The sequence below is a fragment of the Lineus longissimus genome, chromosome 13, assembly GCF_910592395.1.
Source record: "Lineus longissimus chromosome 13, tnLinLong1.2, whole genome shotgun sequence".
In the NCBI taxonomy this organism is placed as follows: Eukaryota; Metazoa; Nemertea; class Pilidiophora; order Heteronemertea; family Lineidae; genus Lineus; species Lineus longissimus.
The window spans coordinates 6,731,193-6,749,134 of NC_088320.1; the positions used below are offsets into that span (position 1 = coordinate 6,731,193).

Consider the following 17,942-nt stretch of genomic DNA (forward strand, 5'->3'; position numbering starts at 1 on the left):
GTATCCAGAAATGCAAAATTGAAGTCTCTAGGTCTTACGGTTACAAAATGTGCACCATGGGTTTAACGGACGGATGGATGGATGGATGGATGGATGGATGGATGGATGGACAGACGGACGCCACTGAACAACTTATTTGACAAGCTCGGCTGACTTAGTCAGCTGAGCTAAAAAAGCAGCCAGATAAACAAATTCCCACAGAGCGTTGACAAGCAATGCCCAAGTTCTCAAAGAGTCTTCCAACAATCTATCCACATCGAGTGGTTCAAATCTACACGACATGATCTTCAGATAAATCGACGATGTTTAACCCTCCAGTGACTGGGAAAAAATATACTACAGGCCGGACATACGATACAGTCATCCAAACAGCTTCGGAGAATGTTAATATCTTCTGACAATCTCCAGCGCTACGGTCCGAAAGTTAAAGTCATTGGTCAACGAAACTTCCGATCGACGTTTTGGCGAGTTCCATCATTCCGCCGAATAACCCCAGGCAAATTTATCCAATTTAATAAACATCATAACCGATAATGATTGCCCTTACTAGAGGCAAGATGTCCGATTCATTTGATCAATGATGCAACTCAAAGCTAGCCAAGGAAATAGCCGATACTTCATATAGAAAAACTATAACCCCAAACACGAACTCTTGATGCGCCATTAGGCGGTGTAGCGTCAAACATCGGAGCGGTGTAGCGACAACTGTACATGCCCGTGTAACCAGAATGTTCATCTTAACACTCTCTTTTATTAATCGATTACCGAATGGGACAGTTGCAAAAAATGCTGGCGGTAAAAAGACCAGTGTTTAAAAAATGCATGAAAACCCCATGATTTCTTCCATTTTTGGTTTGATTAGAAAAGTATATTGTAAACAGTCCTCAGTTATTGAACGATACATTGTAAAACATAATCGTTGGGCTTCCTACAGCCCAATTCCAATAAGTGTCTAGAATATTTGACAAATGTACATATGACTATATATCGAGAAACAATACAAACAGAGCCTCCAGTGTCACACGGACGAACTACAAATGCGACCAAAATCAAAGAATGCTCTTTGCGGCAGCAGGTTGACGAGCAGAAGACGCTAAACCTGATGGCAGCAACAAATACATCATTCAATGTATTGATGGACGATATGCCTGGACCGGGTTGATATGGACATGGTGTGTTTTTTTCTGCATATCGTAACCGACGTGTAGAGCTGAAGGGACGAAGACCGATGGTTTGAGGCAGCGTTAGTGCCGTTTTGGTTTTGGATTCCGTTTTGGTTTTGGATTCCGCTTTGGTTTTGGATTCCGCTTTGGTTCTGGATTCCGTTTTGGTTCTGGATTCCGCTTTGGTTTTGGATTCCATTTTGGTTTTGGATTCCGTTAGTGCCGTTTTGGTTTTGGATTCCGTTTTGGTTTTGGATTCCGTTTTGGTTTTGGATCCCGCTTTGGTTTTGGATCCCGTTTTGGTTTTGGATTCCGTTTTGGTTTTGGATTTTAGGCCCGTTTTGGTGGATTTTATAGTGTATTCCCAAAACAAAAATCGCCGTTTTGGTTTGAGAATCAACCATATACTACTACTGAAGAACTAGATTGACATCCGGGTAATTACGATAATCAACACGCTCTCCGCAATAACCAATACACACGAACATGCAAGTAATCTATATTAATATCGCCTGCTTTATAAAAGTAATATTTTCATTACAGAAGTGTCACTGCATGATTCATGGCTATCGACAATTTGCCGTTTACCTCAGCGAATCATCTGCGGGAAAATAGACTCATTTCCTGGCCCTAAACACCTCTTCTCGACCCATGTGCGTGGCTGCGGGCAATCTCGTTAAATCGCACCATCTCCATATTGGAAGGCGCTGATTCGTGGGAGATCATTCGTACCGATATTTATGTCACTGGAGTACTATTTTGACGTACATTTACGGCACACGTCGTCAGATCTAGACATGTTGGACCACAGTTGATATAGTGTGGACATTTTAATAAGTGGCCACTGCAGAAGAGGGCGGGCTTTCTTAAACTTTTACTTATACATGTACATGGCTAAGATCGTTCTCCGCACTGTTAGACCGGCAAAGCAGACGCAATTTCGTGTCCTCCTTGTAGTTTGAAGAATCCATATCGAATGTATAGAATTCCACGGAAGGAGTTGTGTAGTAAGATTATTTATGATGAAAGCTTAAATCATCACCGAGGTTGCGATGCACACTTTAAAAAGAAATGCTCGACGACCCTAGATTAAAAGCAGAAATTTCAATACTAAGTTCAAATTTAAATGTGTTTATGAGATGTAGTGCAGAATAGATAACACCCCAAGCTATCATTCATCTGTTTAACATTTCACTTGGGAAATTGTGCCGCTACGACGAGACCTAAACAGAATTCAATTAATCGACTCCATTTTAATTCCATATCAATTTCTGTGGAGAGAAAACTAGCAAGCATTACCATTTCAATCATTGAAATTGAAATTCGAAAACTTAACTAAGTCTCACGGTTGAGTTTAATTCTAATTCCAACAATTATTACTCTAAAAGGTAAATTGCACTCTCGCTTGATATATATTTAGATTGGGCTATTCCTCATCGAAACAGATATAACCATAAGACTTGTTCGAGTTTAATCAAAATCGGCTATCGTGTTTAGCATGCATAAGAGTATAAATTGGATTTTAGCGCAGCTTTAGCGATTTTGATGCCTGTTAGGATTTTTCTCGCGGCAATCTAACTCTGCCGACGATGTTTCTTTAAGCGATCAATTATAGAAATCATGAAAACCCTTTGGGATATTAATTAAACTACAGCAATTGGATTGCTTTAAAAAATCGTTTGATAACGTTTCGATAATCAGAACCAATCTTGTTTAGCTGCGACAGGCAAAACATGAGTTTTCGAAGATTTTACGTAAGTCTCCCGGATTTTTCACAAAAATGCATAGCAGGTACAACTCGTACCAGGCAATAATTGTGAAGAGAATTGAGGAATTAGCTTCTGGTTGGCTCATTTAATATCTCAATTATATATAGTCCATGAGAATTGAAGATTTTGCTTCGCCGATACAGCATTACGAAATTCGATTATTATACCTTCTTTATCATGTTTATGTCAAAAATGAATACATAACCATCACTACCAATCATAGCTGTGTATCTTGCCCGCTACCTCGGTGTCTTGGAGGTTTGCGTGAGTGGAGACTGAAAGAGTGGCCATAACACGCACATGCCTCGTCTCATATAAATTTACAATTCATACTTATACTAATTCTAATACATCACTAGGACCAATAATGGTTAACATAGTCGTTGGGGATGCGTGATCGATACGGTATTGACATCACCGACTGGGGTCAGCAACTGAGCCCAGTATTGGGAGCATTGACAGGCAAATAAATATGTCAATATCTTTCTGGCTAGCCCTAGGATTCCGGAACCTAGTTGTGCAATCTCCACGCAGGCCGGATAGTGCAATGCGGATGCTTTCGTGTGCCTAATCGCTTGTGTGGCGACTTGGAACAACCTCGCCTTAACGTTGGGCGAACCGTACTGGCGAAAGCCGTGGTTGTATGTTTCTGTTGGGGAAGAACAAACGAATAGTTATTGGCACGAGGTTGTTTGGAGTCCTTCAAACGATCGTCTGCACGAGGTAGAATCAATACCGCACAAATTGAAATACTCGACGCTAATTGGCGGGCTTTGATCTGGCGCGATCAGCTGTCGGGCTTTTTCACAGTTCCCATCGCACTACTCTCGAAAAATTAAACGAAGCGTTCTCCGGGAAATGATTTGTTTTTAAAGCACGGTATATGAACAAATGTTGAGATTGGGTCATTAGTACGCTAGACTTGAGACAGCGCTTAGAAAGAGGGGCGAAAACCCAGCGCAAAGGGCCCGGCGTGTTTGTAACGCTTCACCAAGCCCAGGAGCGATTTCTTATCAGAGTGGCATCCGTCTTTGCTCTTCCCGGGTTCGATTAAGTGTGGTATTATTATTTTGTTTGATGGATCTGGTCAAAATTCTTGATCTCTGCGCCTCTCCTTACCCGATCGCAAGGCAAACTTACTTTGAGATCCAAGTACGCTCGCGCAGTCGTGAAATTCGTTCGCGAGTTTCACCCGTAGTCGATCGCGAGTTTTTCCATTTTACTGAGAAGGAACAGGGGTATGATGATCATACAAGAACAGAAATTCTTACTTTCTTTGGTATCCTCTCCGCGATACTTCGCTGAGGTTTGATGAAGTTAGATTGTCAAAAAGTTCCATGAATCATGATAGTTAAAAATATGCATTCTAAAGAATGGTGAGTATTTTACCTAACTTATGGACATCTAGTGCTTCAGGACATGTCCTATTGCTTTTCCAAGAATTAAAATCTGTAAACATGGATGACCCTTGACACAAATTTTATCTTACTTCGCCAAAAGATTTCGAAATGTTCTCTGCGCTCATGAAAGACGCCGATGGAACCTGCTCCGTTCCCTATGCGCCCATCGAAGCGTGAACAGTGATCGTGATCGCGGCAAGCCCGGTAGGCTCACCAGCGGCAAACCACCACCTGGCGTTGGCGACCCATCGATTTCTCCATCGCATATTTGCAAGTGCGCACGCTTTTGGAAAAAAAGTTAAACTCCATTTATTTCGTTTAAAGTTTACGGACCAGCTGTTTTTCTTCAGATTTGTGGAGCATTTCGGCAAAGGAAAATGATGAACTTTATCTACATCTTATTCTTGGACCCGTAAATATCATGGATTGTATTTGTTCAGCAAAACCGCTGAAAAATCGGTCCCCACATCGCAAACCCCGTTGAGATTCTTAGCAAAGATCTTATCAACTTTCCTACACATACATAACAAAGATTATTTTTTTACAAGATTTTAAAGATTACAGGACAAATCAAATATGGATAACTTTTGATACTGATGATATAAAAGCAACTTTTCGCCAATTGAAGCGTCATCGGATTACACTTACAAGTCACAATTTAAAGGCATGCCCGTGGCCAATTATTTTCACCGAAAACTCCAAAACACTGTGCTTCAGGAAAAGTGGCGGTCAGACTTTCAGTACTGGTAGTTGGTTTGACCCAAACCTTGTTCAAGTGCGCACTCACTTAAAGCCAATGGAGGCATCAATGATCATAACTCTAAATGTCTTTGGTCCTGAAAAATATACATATATACTGTGCACAGATATTTCTTTTCGAGGACTTTGAGGAATTTTAAACAGATCCCTCTACGTTTTAGCAGATCTACATTTGTTTGGCGTGATTTTCAATATTTCGTGTGGTTTTTTTTCTCCAAAACTCCGCGATATTTATTTACTTGATGAAAATAACCCTAGATTCTGAATAACACTCCTGGCTATTTTGGTGAGGTCAATAAAACTGGTAAAGTGTTATTTCCAGGGTCTACACAACTCACCCGACCAAGGAAATCTCGAAAGAGGATGGATGTGACACGGGCAAACCTCTGACGAAGGACTTTTAAAACCCTCCATTTTAACTCTGAAAATCGATACGGGGTCGCGATCGGGTGTTTAAATTATCGGTTTTGACACCAACATTCACTCAGGCGTTTAAAGTGCTTTCACCTGGACGCGAATCTTGCCAAACTACTTAACCTTTCAAAGATGTTTTCAGTTAACTGTATAACTATCATTGATTTGACGCTAACACTTATTACACCTCCTGGTGAGTTTCGCTTTCAAAGATGACATGAAACATGCGCCGACTTCCCATTCTTCTAAAATTCCCTCTCTCGTCTCTTTTGTTATGAAAATGTTAGGAAAATATGTTTTAAAAAAAAGCAAGTTCGCAGCTTTAGAAATGACAACAATCACGGCTTATCATCATAATTAATCTCGAAGTGATTGATGACATTACAAATGCCCACGAATGGTCAGACATGTCAGAGCGACACTGCCGATCACAATGAATTCGTCAGCATCCAACGAGGACTGCGAGGACTCCATCTGATGGACAAAATGGGAACCAATATCATATTATGATATAACACATCATCACAAATAATGTTAGTGTAACTGATATGTTTCACATCGCATCCTCTTTTTAAATCCCCCTAATATATACACAATGCTGATAAGTTTCCATCTGAATTGGAGCTAATATCAGGATTGGGTGAAATCAATCATGTGCATGTATATATATCGTCTTTATAGATATTTGGTGAAATACAGTGCATTCGTAGGCAAATAAGGACATGCGAATGGGAATTTATTCAACCTGACGGTATATACGCAAGAGATAATCAGTGATTGACATTTAAATTTATTCCAAAACAATGAGGTTGGGTGTTTGTTCAACCAGCTGACTGTGTCGATATTCTCACATACAATTAAACCTTCGTAACATTGTGTAACACTGCGCATTGATGAGCGTAAGTAACAACGAACTGTCTTTTTGAGCGCATTGTTCGCTTTTAACATTTCATTATCTTGCAAAATAGTCTTCAACTTTGTCATTCACCGCATAATTTTTCAAAATGGAGGCATTTGTTGGATATTTGAGGCTTGTATAGTTACTAGTCTGTGAGTGGTCACCAAGTTTTTACAGAGTCTTTCAATATTGAAACACTCTGGCTTAGTTGATTAATATAAACATAGTGATTGGATTACTAATGCTATTTCCAGTTGAACATGTTAAACACTGGATCAACGCGTGTCTTCATTGGGCTGCTCGTGTTTCTTAAGATATCGGTCCACGATACAGGTGCGGAAGTCCCTGCCGAAGTTCCCTTGCCGAACGGATGCTGGGCAATGGATGATCATCACCTTGAGTGTGAGCAACCGGCGTTTCAAAAGACTATTTCACTTATGTGCGACGAGAGACATGATAAAGGTAGGTAAGCACGCCCGCTCATTGAATTGTTATTTTGCCACTATCACTTTGGAAAGTGGGTTTAACAACGGGTTAGTCCATGGCATCTTTCCTAAGGGACCTGGAACTACTCACTTTGAATCAGAGGTTTGCCAGTGTATCATCAAGAGAATGATTTTGTTTTTGATTTCCTTTTTTTTAGTTTTGGAAAGGCTTTGGCAGGTATATATCAGTCTTGTGTAAACAGTGTTGCTGAAAATTGTTCAGTGCCCACCATGTGTATTAGCGAGTATGTAGTATGTCATACTTAGTATTGAGTTGATTTTGGCACATTCGAAAGTATTGACCATATGCATATTTTGAACGGATTCTCTTTATAACTGCACGCTTCATTAATAATAATTAGCATTTAATGAATGCAAAAAAAACACTCCACCAAAATGCTAACATGTGCTTGCACAGCGATGGTACAGGGCAGAGATAAATAAATAAATCAATCAATGGATTTGGCCACGAGAAAAACTAGCCACACTGTAATGGTCTGGATCCACGCCAGGTGCCCATAGCAAAATCGAAACTTCTGGCTCGTTCATGATTTATGAGAAATACACGAATGCTCAGAATTTGCTCGAGAGCGACCAGTTACGTTCTATCTGATTTTAATTATATTTTTATATCATCTGGTCTTTACAGGTCACTGCCAGTCGGTGTCCTCCCCTTACAGGTACAGGCTGATCATCAATGGCACGAAGTACCTTTCCGAATTGGAATTCATTGACGGCTATTGTTTTGGCGTGTGCGGCCGCGGAGCATCTTGCTGCGAGCCATTCCAACCAACCTTGCATAGAAGGGTCAGTAATTTTCAAGATCTTTACGGTAGCACTAAGAGCGTCGAGGTAAGCAAAATACTATTAACTGTCGGCCAGATTTGAAGTGCCTAGGTCTTACGTTTACAAAATGCCCAATTTTCTCTAAAGATGGATAGATGGATGGATGGAAGGACGGACACCACACGAATAGCTATTTGACCAGCTCTGCCGAGTTTGTCAGCCGAGCTAAAAACACTTCTTGTAATAAATTATCTACAGTTTGTACTGCAAGAGACATAAGCTTAGCCACCACTTTCCTTCAAAGGTGCTTTAAATCATATGCATCCGAATCCTTTATATCTACACCTTGTTAGTACTTCTTTTTTTTCAGTTTGCATACTTGGCCATCACTAAATGTAAATGTAATCATTGACGTCACCAAGGCGCCCTCGAAAAACACAGGTTGGCGTTCGATACAACCAAACATAAGAGACAATAAAATATAATGACAGTAATTTACTTACGTTATTCTTTCGGAATGATCAATCTCTCCCGTGCTGCCACCTGTCCTTGGCTCCACTAACGTGCGATTACAGTGTGCTGCAGATGCTACCAATACTAACGATCCGATCGTGACTGCCAAGTTTCCAACTCCAACAGTCACAGAATCAACACACGGCGAAATTGACATTTGATACGCGATATATACGATATTGAACTCACGCAGAACTAATTTTCATGCGATCCAAATTGATAAAGACATTCATGAACAGCGAAATACTATGTATAATGTATACTCACGCGATGCCCCGGGGCCAGGAGACCTAAATCAAGGGGAACGAACACCATCAAACACATACGACACCACGAAATGATCATCTCCGAGTGAAGTCCGTATCCTCATAAAATCCTACTTCGAATTCCAGCGTCCGATGATAGATTTGTCAGTGAACTATTGAGAGATTTGCAAGAAGTCAGAAAATCGAAAACTTCCTCTATCGCGTCCCATTGTATGTGTGTCTTGACCCAATTCTTTGAGCCGCAGCCTCTGATTGGCTGATGAAAAGGACTAACGTCGACCTTTTAGTGTCCGTTGCCACAACAACAACTTCAATATTGTACGGAGTGATAGCAAGAACTTTTTTGGTGATAAAAGGGGACGGTTTACTGCATTTGAAAAACTCTCAGCCAGAGACTGGTTGATTTGCTCAGATATTAGTTATATCGTCACAGAAGTCTTCTACGGTTTGAATTCCGATGTATTGAACACGTTACCGAAGTCATATTCTCCCAGCGTCAAGCTAGCCCCAAAGTGAAAAACCACCTCGTGTAGGGCTAGGGATATTTTTTCGGCATGGGGTCCTTTTCCGTTGAACTAGCTGGTTAAATTACTGTATCACACGCGGTGAATATAGGTTACGTTTGAAACTGTGTTTATTAGGAATTGATACCGAACTGGAGGTTTTGGTTGTCTCACAATCAATACCGACAGTCATGAGGTATCAATTTCGATTCTAAAACATCTCAAATTAAATAATGAATAATGTGGTTTTAAATGCTTTTGAAATGCTTCCACATTTCGTACCAACCCAAGCGGTTATGGTTGCCTAACCATAACCGCTGAATTCAAAACGAGGCCTCATTGGCGCAGAGTGCCTTTACACTGTAATGTGCGGTTCATTCTAAACCCAGTTGTTTTAGAATAGTTACAAAAACGCCTCATGCCACACTCGGTATTCTCCTAGTCTCAAGGGTACTGGAATTATGAACGGCTAATGTAAAACTGAGTTTAAAGTGTTTTGTTTACAATACTCATTTCCATGATCGACTTCAGAATTGAAGAATAAAGGAAAATAACCCAAATACTACGAGACTTACATGTATATTCTTTTATCAAGTAACGATCAGCATAGACCACACGCCTTCTTGCATTGATTCTTCGAATTCCACTTGTTGCACCAACCCATAGCTTTCCAGTGATAGCAGTAGGCATTGGTGTCCTTGCAATACGGCTTTGGCTCGGATGTGGGCTGGGTGATGTCCTGGGTTTGGAGACGCTGAGGTTTGTAGAGGCCATATCGGTCACATTGCCCGCATGTGAAAGGACATGAATTGAATTTGTGTCTGGGGCAAGTTCCAGTTGAGTCCCTCGAACTCTTGTGACAGGAGGTGACCTCGTCCAAGCAGGGCTCATCAGCGTGTGAGAATTGTGGTACTACGATATCTAAATGCGAACGTGAATTAGTACATGTACATGAAGAATGACAAATCGTGAAACCAAATCAGTGACATACTTGTCTGTGCACAATAAAAAAAACTTGCCAAAGACCTATCATAAATGTCCCTTACCACAAGTGGGAGCAATGATAGTGGCATCACTGACTGTGCGTCAGCGTTGATAGTTTATGCATGGTTGGTGTTCATCATCTTACCTTGGAAGACGTTCACTTCACACACAGTGAGTATACCCCTCTGCCTCCTCTGGATGCTTATGTACTGCCCGGACAGCGGGCTGTCGCACTTGATGTTGATCATGCCGTATTTGCCGCCAGGGACTGAACTGGCGTGGTACTTGCATACGGGGTTCCAGTTGAGGTTTGGAGAATTTCCAATGCGGACCTCGAAGTTACTTAGTCTGTCCCCTGGAAAAAATGTTGCAGTAAAAGGAGAACTCTATGAATGGTGTACGTTGCTCTGTATATTTTGTTATTCTGGCTAAATTGTGTTTATCTTGGATGTGCATGGACCTATAAGACTATAAGATTGAGAAAGATCACCTTAATGATTACGGCCATTTGGAGTGTAGAGATGTCGCGTATTTTATCGTCTCAGGACTGAAATTATGTATTCAGAGGCCTTCCGCTGGCGTTCAAATCCGGCAATGAACAGGTAAGCAGTTTGCCTTATATGATGCGAGGGGATAATTTAGAATTAGAATTCGGGGATTTGCCGTTGCGGATACACCTTTCACCCCATTCAAAAGAGAACCGCTTTAATAACAAGAATTACATGCACTATGCATGACTTTTCTACAATTTTAAGGTTGCAAATGAAAAACAACACGCATTTGTATACTTACCACAACAGTCCTCTCTGTTATAAATGTGAATATTGGTGATAATTGTTTTGGAGTATACGCTGGGCAGCTCGATCATGAGCCATGGGTTGTCTTCAAGGAGTGTCTGGGTGCAGGAGGCCAGAGTTTCTGCAAGAAAAAGCATAACAATAGAAAAGGAAGATCCCAGCCTGCTTCTAAGATCAACTCTTGCCCAGCCTTGTTTTCGATTCTCGGGGGCAACAACCACATAGCACTTCTAATGTCGTTCTCTGAGTGAGGCAAGTCTCCCTGAGCATATATTTTCGACATTTTGCAACGGTCATTTTAAGGAAAAACTGTACAAGTACATGTGCATTATACAATCAAAATTCTCCCAGATGCAGGAGTCGTGCATTGTAAGTTTTCTTAGAGTAAAGTGCTAGCCATGTTACCATACTCACCGTTCTTCATAAGGTAAGGCACCCCATTCAGAGCACCATCGGTGGCCTTCCACGCACCCCAGATTTTCTCGTTCAGGTAGGTGCTACTCTGGTAGGCTTTGGCCCTCCAGGCCACGTTGACTGTTAAGAAAACATGAAATTATGAAAGGTCGCTGAACAAGTGTTGTTGTTCGTCTCTTTGGTCAGCCGCTCAATCGCTGCACGGAACTCAAAATCATTCCCATTCAGTGAACCCGGCTTGGTGACGACAGGTAACACTTCTACCTTGCTCAGCAAGCCTATACACATGATTAACCAATCACAGATCAGTGACACATGCTGGAGAATAAGGTGACTGAGGGCAAGTTTTTGTGTAGGTATTGGTAACATACGAGGACATCCCGTATTTGTTGATATCGCTAGCTGTGTTAAATGTACCAAATACCGACTTCACTTTAGACGTGATTAAGTAACAAGAATGGATCATGTGTGGAAAATGACAAGTGAACATTAATCAAGGATTATGTACTTACATGGTAGTCTTGGATGCAATGTTGTCATACTCGGAGTATATTGAACACACCGTTTACCTTTAACACTGAAATAAATGATGAAAAACATAAATGTCAAGGTTAATTTCCACAATCTAAATCCGTCGCACTAATTCAATTGCACGACACGACCTCAATGATAAATTGAATTATTTCGTAATTTTGTTACACGGTCAAACTTCTCTTACTGGCCTCTTCCAATTTGCGTTTATGGGGGTGCCATTCAGTTTCCAGATTTGCAAGGAATCCGGATCAATTAGATATGAATAATTAGCTCAAGGACTTTTCTCGGTCAATGCCAATGCATATTTCCCCAAGGCGGTCGTTCGCCCTCCTTAACATCTCCTTCCCCACCCTAGAGCCATTTATCAGTCTTTGTCATTCTTTGCCTTACTGAATAAAGTTTTCCATCCTCTGGACCCCGCACGTTCCCCAGTCGTTGTCCTCGTAGACGCCTTGCCTCATTAGACCTGTGTAGCACAGTTTAGAAATGGGTGGATAGTACGCATCAGCCATGCCTAACCTAAGAAGAGGAGGAATGTGCCATGATTCATGTTTGCCTCAGCACCCTGAACAAAATGGAGAATCAGAATCGCAGCTTATTGAGCTGCAAAACATATAGGATACACAAATAAAACACACGAGCGGTTTGCAAGATTCCAGTGACATGACTTCTAACTGGTTTTGGCATTAGGCGACATCATTGCCATCTCACATGTCTTAAGGAATTTCTTTCAACTGAATGTCAAATCGAACAAGTAGAGCTTCCTGGATCATGATGCGTACACATTCAGTAAGCATTCTGATGTAACGTGTTTGAGGTTTTCCGTTTGTGAGTGTTTCCGCTTATTGTTGAGGAACACTGAAAGATAGATTGACACTTGTTTCTCCTGTTTACTCTATTGAAAAGTCATGGCCTCTCTGGCTGTCTCTGATTGTATCGAAACACTAGTATATGGGAAACATACAAAACACCGATCATATAGTTAAGCACATTCTGCCTCAAGCATCAAGTTTGTGACAATACTAATATGGCTGTCTCCAATATCCTTGAAGACATGAAGCCGCTGTAGTGCAGTGGCTGGAACTCTCGAAAAGCGGTCAAGAGAACCCTGGTTTGATACCCAGTGTCGGCGTGAGACTGTAGGCAGGTCTCTTTGTCTTACTTGTCTCTCTGCACACAGGTACTGTATGAATGGGTACCGGTCAGAAATACTCAGATTGTATCGCTGGTTGAGCAGCTCGTATGATGTCTACTGAAAGGACAGACCGAGGTTAAAGTGTAAAGTCGGTTGATAACCTTTATTATATATTTGATATCAGACTATAAACCCAAACTATAATTTTTAAATTTTTTAAAACTTACAGATGTCCCATTTCATGAGTGACCACCCTGGTCAATGTGCTCATTTGAAATCCCTTCTTTCCGACTCCAATGCAATGGTTGAGACCAGTGTTGCACATTCCGGCTACTTGACCTGTGCGAAAAAAGCCCTCTGACAAATAGTGATAACATCTACATGTAATATTGGCATAAGTGTCCATGATTAGTTAGATTAAAATGCGCACCAATCAACAAAATTGCATTTCAAATGAAGTTAGATAATATCCGTTTGATTCTCGTAGGCTTTCGGTTAGTAATAAGTCCTTATTTGATTCAGTTCCTTGTTTATATATAAATCTACAATTCATCCAAGATTCTTGAAGAATTTGTACTTCCATAATCGACTAAGAATCTCACATCAATTTTGATAAGGGTGTGCATGTACTTGTAGCGTACGAAACTGAATACAAGCTGAACTAAGAATCCTATATAATAATCTTATCGGGATTTTCGACCGAGGAGGGTACCCACAGCGGTGTGAAGTGGGAAAAACAAACACAAAGAATATGCTGCGATCGACAAATGACTTCCTGAAACCGTCTGGTTATCATCCAGTATTAAGTACGAGGAAGAGGCGGGCATCCAGAAAGCAACAACTTTTTATTTTATGACGAAATCTTTCAGCACAATTCTTCACTTACCTAGGCCTTCTCCACCATTCCAGTATGATAAATCACTGGAAGAGTGAGAGAAAAAGCGATTTGGGCATTATCAATGCAATCGGATAGGATAGATGACACCGTGTCTGTGTTGCTCTGAACATGAGCTGGTGTAAGGGTAAATTCAGTCTCTAAGAGAAAGTCGCAAGTGCATAGATTATTTGAAGATTCATTGGTTTCTCGTCGATCGCCTAGTTGGAATCTTCCTCCAAACTCCCACCATATCAAGATCACACCACCAAACCACGGCATTCTGAACCATCAGAGGTAGGTCTACTCCGTCAGTAGACCTCAACCGGGGAGGGGATCCGAAACGTGCCGATGGTCAAGATGAACTACGGTGGCGAGCTCAAAACTCAGTACAACATTGGTTTCCAATCATTCCGTTTGTAGGATGACAATGTCGCTGACTTACTCTGACATGAACACGGCACCATCCCAATTTCGGGAATCGGGTACATTTTGACGGTGCCAGTTGCACACACTCCAAAGTGCCCGCCCGTTGACGTTCGCTATCCATGGGTCCTCGACAATCACAATCTTTCGCAGGGTGATCCAGAACAAATAGCCGAGGGTAGGGTGGATGTACCACAACTGGGCCTGAAAGTTTAACAAAACTAAACTGGTCTGCAAAAAAGGTTTTTTAGATTCAGGCTATTGGTTTTAAAATAAGTCATCGACAATCTCCTTGTTGGAAGCAGCCGAGTGAAGGGGTGGATGTACAACTGGGTATGTTAATGGACTTACAAGTGTAATACACAACATGAAAACGAAGCATGCTTCATCTTCATAACTGTACTTTTGGTAGGCCTACAAGTTCTTCCCACCAAATGTACTGGAGCTGCCCTTGACAAAAAAGGTAATTAGACAATTACAACGGAACCTACGTACAAATAACTACATACATTTTGTGCGATGAGGGCGAGATGAATTAGCAGGTCATCCTCATTGGTTGATATCTCTGTTTCGAATGCTTTCTTGTAGGACTGAAAATGAAAACAAAAGAATGGAGGAATTGGAAAACATTTGCTCCCTAAAAGTGTAGGGTTAGTTTGGTTTCCGTTTATCTAGCATCTCAAATTACACACTAAGTCAACATGGGACTTTATGTAAAAATCTTGAAATTGAAGGATACTCGGGTTTTAAATCGGAAAAGCACCTCAGGTAGAATGTTCGACCTAAAGCAAAGACTTACATGTACATGTAGCTGTGGAATGAGCATGCTGGTGTTCAATTGTGTGGGTGGAAAAAAAGTGAGCAGTTTGACTGAAATTGTAAGTAGGCGTGTTCGCATACGGTTAGGTCAATTAAAGTTCGGGCCTACCAGCCAGTCTGAACCTACCGTCTCTATTGACATTCCAAGTTCTATGTTCAGCCTCCTCCCCTTCGGCATAAAGAGGGGCTCGAAGTGGGCATCAACCCATTTGCCGTCTAGCATGTTGGGATCGTAAATTGGATAGCGCTTAGCTCGTTCTGGAAATGGTTGGACTTGGGAGTAAGAATATTTGGCAACGCCAATTCAAGAAAATGTGAGGGATTGTCCACTTCTGTTGAGAAAATTATACGAAATCCCTGGTGTGGTGACAAAGATCTTAGACCACTGTCCAGATGGTGTAGAGAACAAAGGACTATATGTCCATCATATATCGGTTGGCTTCTACAGTATACTAAGCATAGACACGGATCTTAATCCATCGTCGAGCAATACGGTACTTCAAATGACTGTCACGCTGGATTACAGATTTATATGTGTTAAACTGTTACTTCCGTCGAATATATATGTGAAGAACAACAGAAATCAATAATTTTAGTACCTTCGTTATCATCGCTCCGTTTCTTTTTTCCTTGATTTGTCTTTGGAACCCACGGGTTGATGGCATAGTCGTTCATGTTTGTGATGATATAACCTTGGATCTGTGGAGGAGAAAAATAAGTCTGATCTAAGCCCAAAAGTCCGTTTGTAAATTTGCCTTTGAGATATGTTAGGAGAATGACTTGACTCTGGACGTCGCAATTAAGATACGGACTTTGGGTGAATTGAAGTTGTGTACAAGTGTTACGGAGTGGCCATATACATGAGCGGATTTTTTCCAAGTACAGCCTACTTCGCAGCTGCACCTACATGCGTACTTCCAGTGTTTGGATGCTGAAGACACCGAGCACACGTTACGGCAGAAAGAATTCCCGTAGACATTCAAAAGTAAGTGCCATACCTTATTGTGGCATGTTGTAATTGAGGCATAACCAACTTCATTTGGTCCAGCTGTCACGGTACCGATAAAGAAACACTCTTGTGGTGGGTATCGAAACTTAGTAACCTGACCGTTCTAGAAAGAATAAACGATAAAATTGCATTATCCTGTTTCAAACGAAGTGGGGTTTCTTAATCCGAAATTGCATTTTTTGTGTTGTTTCAACAGTATATTGTGCAGTATGAACTGCCATTAAAAATAGTTCTTCGTGATATGTGTATGGGGTCTTTCTCCTCAACTACCCAGTTCATTCCGGCGCCTTCCCGACCCGTATTCGATAGCTGTCGCGAAGCTGTCAACAAACAAGTTAACGATCGGCCGAACGACTCCATCTGATTGCCTAAGTACGAAAATCCAACAATTACGTTAAAGAACCGAATTATTTTTTCTTAAAAGTTGTTCTTGTTTTATAACTTGCCATTCGAATGAAGTCAAATGTAAACTGATTCCCGAACAGGGCAGTGTTTGGCTTGAGCTCCAAAATCCACTTCTTTCCAAATGCACCGAAGCTTAGATCCATGCGAGACTTGTCCGCATACACCTTGGAGATGTCGGTGAACTGCTGTGTTGGCGGTTCTAAAAGACAACACGCTTATCAAATTACGCATGCATTTTCCATCAAAATGTATTCTTTCATGCTGAAGTCTTTTATTTGAATACAAGAGTTTACTACATTTGAACAAAGTATTTCTTGTAGACTAAATTGCCATTATATGCACTAGTTCACAATGGTTCATTTAATTTGTGAGATGTTAGGAGCAGTTCAAAGATTGGTTCTAAGATGGCGATGATGGTTTCATTGGTAGTACACGTGATCTTATCAAATACGAACCTCTGTTGACGCGATAATCCCCTGAAGAGAATGCATATTGAAATAGAAATATTATCTTCTAGTTTTGAAATGATGCTACATTTTGCTTTATTCGCCTTGATATTCCTCGTCCATGCGTGGTTAGTGTTACAAAGCATGGACGCCTGTTTGCGACTTCGTGAATTCTAATGCGATCTATCTGAATCCAACGTGCACGCCTATTACTTTGAATAAGTGTACCTTCCAATGGGACATTCGGTCGTATTGCTCCTGTCAGCTAATGACATCGACACAGATTATGTAAATCAACGTGTTAAGCTATTTTCCTCGTCGCGTTTAGACACACTGCTCTGAACGATTATTGCAAAAATACTTAAGCAACAAAAGTGTACTAATCGATGAAAAACGCATGGGTAGATAATTATTCTGTTGATATTTTACTTACAATCTTGGAAAAGAGCAACGGCAAACTTTACTCTCCATCGCTGAAATATTGCAGTACAATCAAATGACCACTCGGCTTAGGAAATATATTTTTCGATTTCTGCACCAATGCTAAAAATTAACGATAACTCAATTTTGAAAGTACATTGTGATTTAGCCTTTAGTTCGCGCTCCTGTGCCCCAAATCGTTGCGGAGAAAATATTAACGAATAGACTGTATTTACCTGCAATCCGGTTGCAAACGCAAAGAAAACCCCCAGAATCAAACCAATCGCCAGCAACAGCTTTGACCCATCCATGTTGGAAGAGTGCAACGGCTAATATGGTCCATCGCTTATGTTGTCTATCATTTTCTTACCTAGTTTCTCTGTGAATTGAACAGCTTTATTGAATCAGATCTATTTGATGTCATAAACTCGATCAAAGGATGTTACAGCACGAACGTGCCCTTTGGCCGTATCTGCCATACCCAGTCCCGACTGTAACTTCGTTATCTGATTATGAACTGTACGCGAACCAGGGCGAATCTGAATAATAATTGTAGATTCAACAATCGATATACGATTGGTGATTACTCTTGTGATGTCATTTACTGGTAAGTATAACTTCAGATATCATTTTACTTTTGTTTGTTTTAGTGATGCAATCTCGTCCACATTTACCTTTGCCGCACCTGCGCCATCGTATAGACATATGGAAACAGAACATAAT

The 17,942-nt window shown here is 41.0% G+C and overlaps 2 protein-coding genes across 3 annotated transcripts; one reads left to right on the plus strand and one right to left on the minus strand.

Moving 5' to 3' along the window:
* The first annotated feature begins 6,320 nt into the window (after window positions 1–6,320).
* LOC135497907 (uncharacterized) lies at window positions 6,321–9,518 on the plus strand. 2 transcript variants are annotated; one of them, XM_064787900.1, is made up of 4 exons: window positions 6,321–6,404; window positions 6,658–6,865; window positions 7,538–7,740; window positions 8,045–9,518. In XM_064787900.1, exons 1-4 carry the CDS (start codon window positions 6,399–6,401, stop codon window positions 8,084–8,086), a joined length of 459 nt encoding a protein of 152 aa, XP_064643970.1. In that variant the 5' UTR covers window positions 6,321–6,398; the 3' UTR covers window positions 8,087–9,518. The 2 variants fall into 2 exon arrangements, with proteins under 2 accessions (XP_064643970.1, XP_064643971.1); XM_064787901.1 differs by having other exon boundaries at window positions 7,538–7,695.
* On the minus strand, window positions 9,519–17,536 carry LOC135497905 (uncharacterized). Its single transcript, XM_064787898.1, has 17 exons — window positions 17,456–17,536; window positions 17,233–17,272; window positions 16,809–16,829; window positions 16,395–16,552; window positions 15,938–16,051; window positions 15,539–15,638; window positions 15,067–15,197; window positions 14,630–14,710; window positions 14,140–14,324; window positions 13,707–13,741; window positions 13,048–13,159; window positions 12,076–12,204; window positions 11,664–11,728; window positions 11,152–11,271; window positions 10,733–10,858; window positions 10,086–10,295; window positions 9,519–9,877 (listed from the first exon to the last, which is right to left on the minus strand). The coding sequence occupies exons 1-17, from the start codon at window positions 17,528–17,530 to the stop codon at window positions 9,558–9,560; spliced, it is 2,022 nt and encodes a 673-aa protein (XP_064643968.1). The 5' UTR covers window positions 17,531–17,536; the 3' UTR covers window positions 9,519–9,557.
* Window positions 17,537–17,942: the final 406 nt, after the last annotated feature.

Coding starts and splice junctions, on each gene's coding strand:
- LOC135497907 (XM_064787900.1), top strand. Junction 6,866..7,537: donor CGACGAGAGACATGATAAAG/GTAGGTAAGCAC, acceptor TGGTCTTTACAG/GTCACTGCCAGTCGGTGTCC. Junction 7,741..8,044: donor GTAGCACTAAGAGCGTCGAG/GTAAGCAAAATA, acceptor CTTTTTTTTCAG/TTTGCATACTTGGCCATCAC.
- LOC135497905 (XM_064787898.1), bottom strand. CDS start 17,530: ATGGATGGGTCAAAGCTGTTGCTGGCGATTGGTTTGATTCTGGGGGTT. Junction 16,052..16,394: donor CATTTGACTTCATTCGAATG/GCAAGTTATAAA, acceptor TATTCTTTCTAG/AACGGTCAGGTTACTAAGTT. Junction 15,198..15,538: donor ACGGAGCGATGATAACGAAG/GTACTAAAATTA, acceptor AACCATTTCCAG/AACGAGCTAAGCGCTATCCA.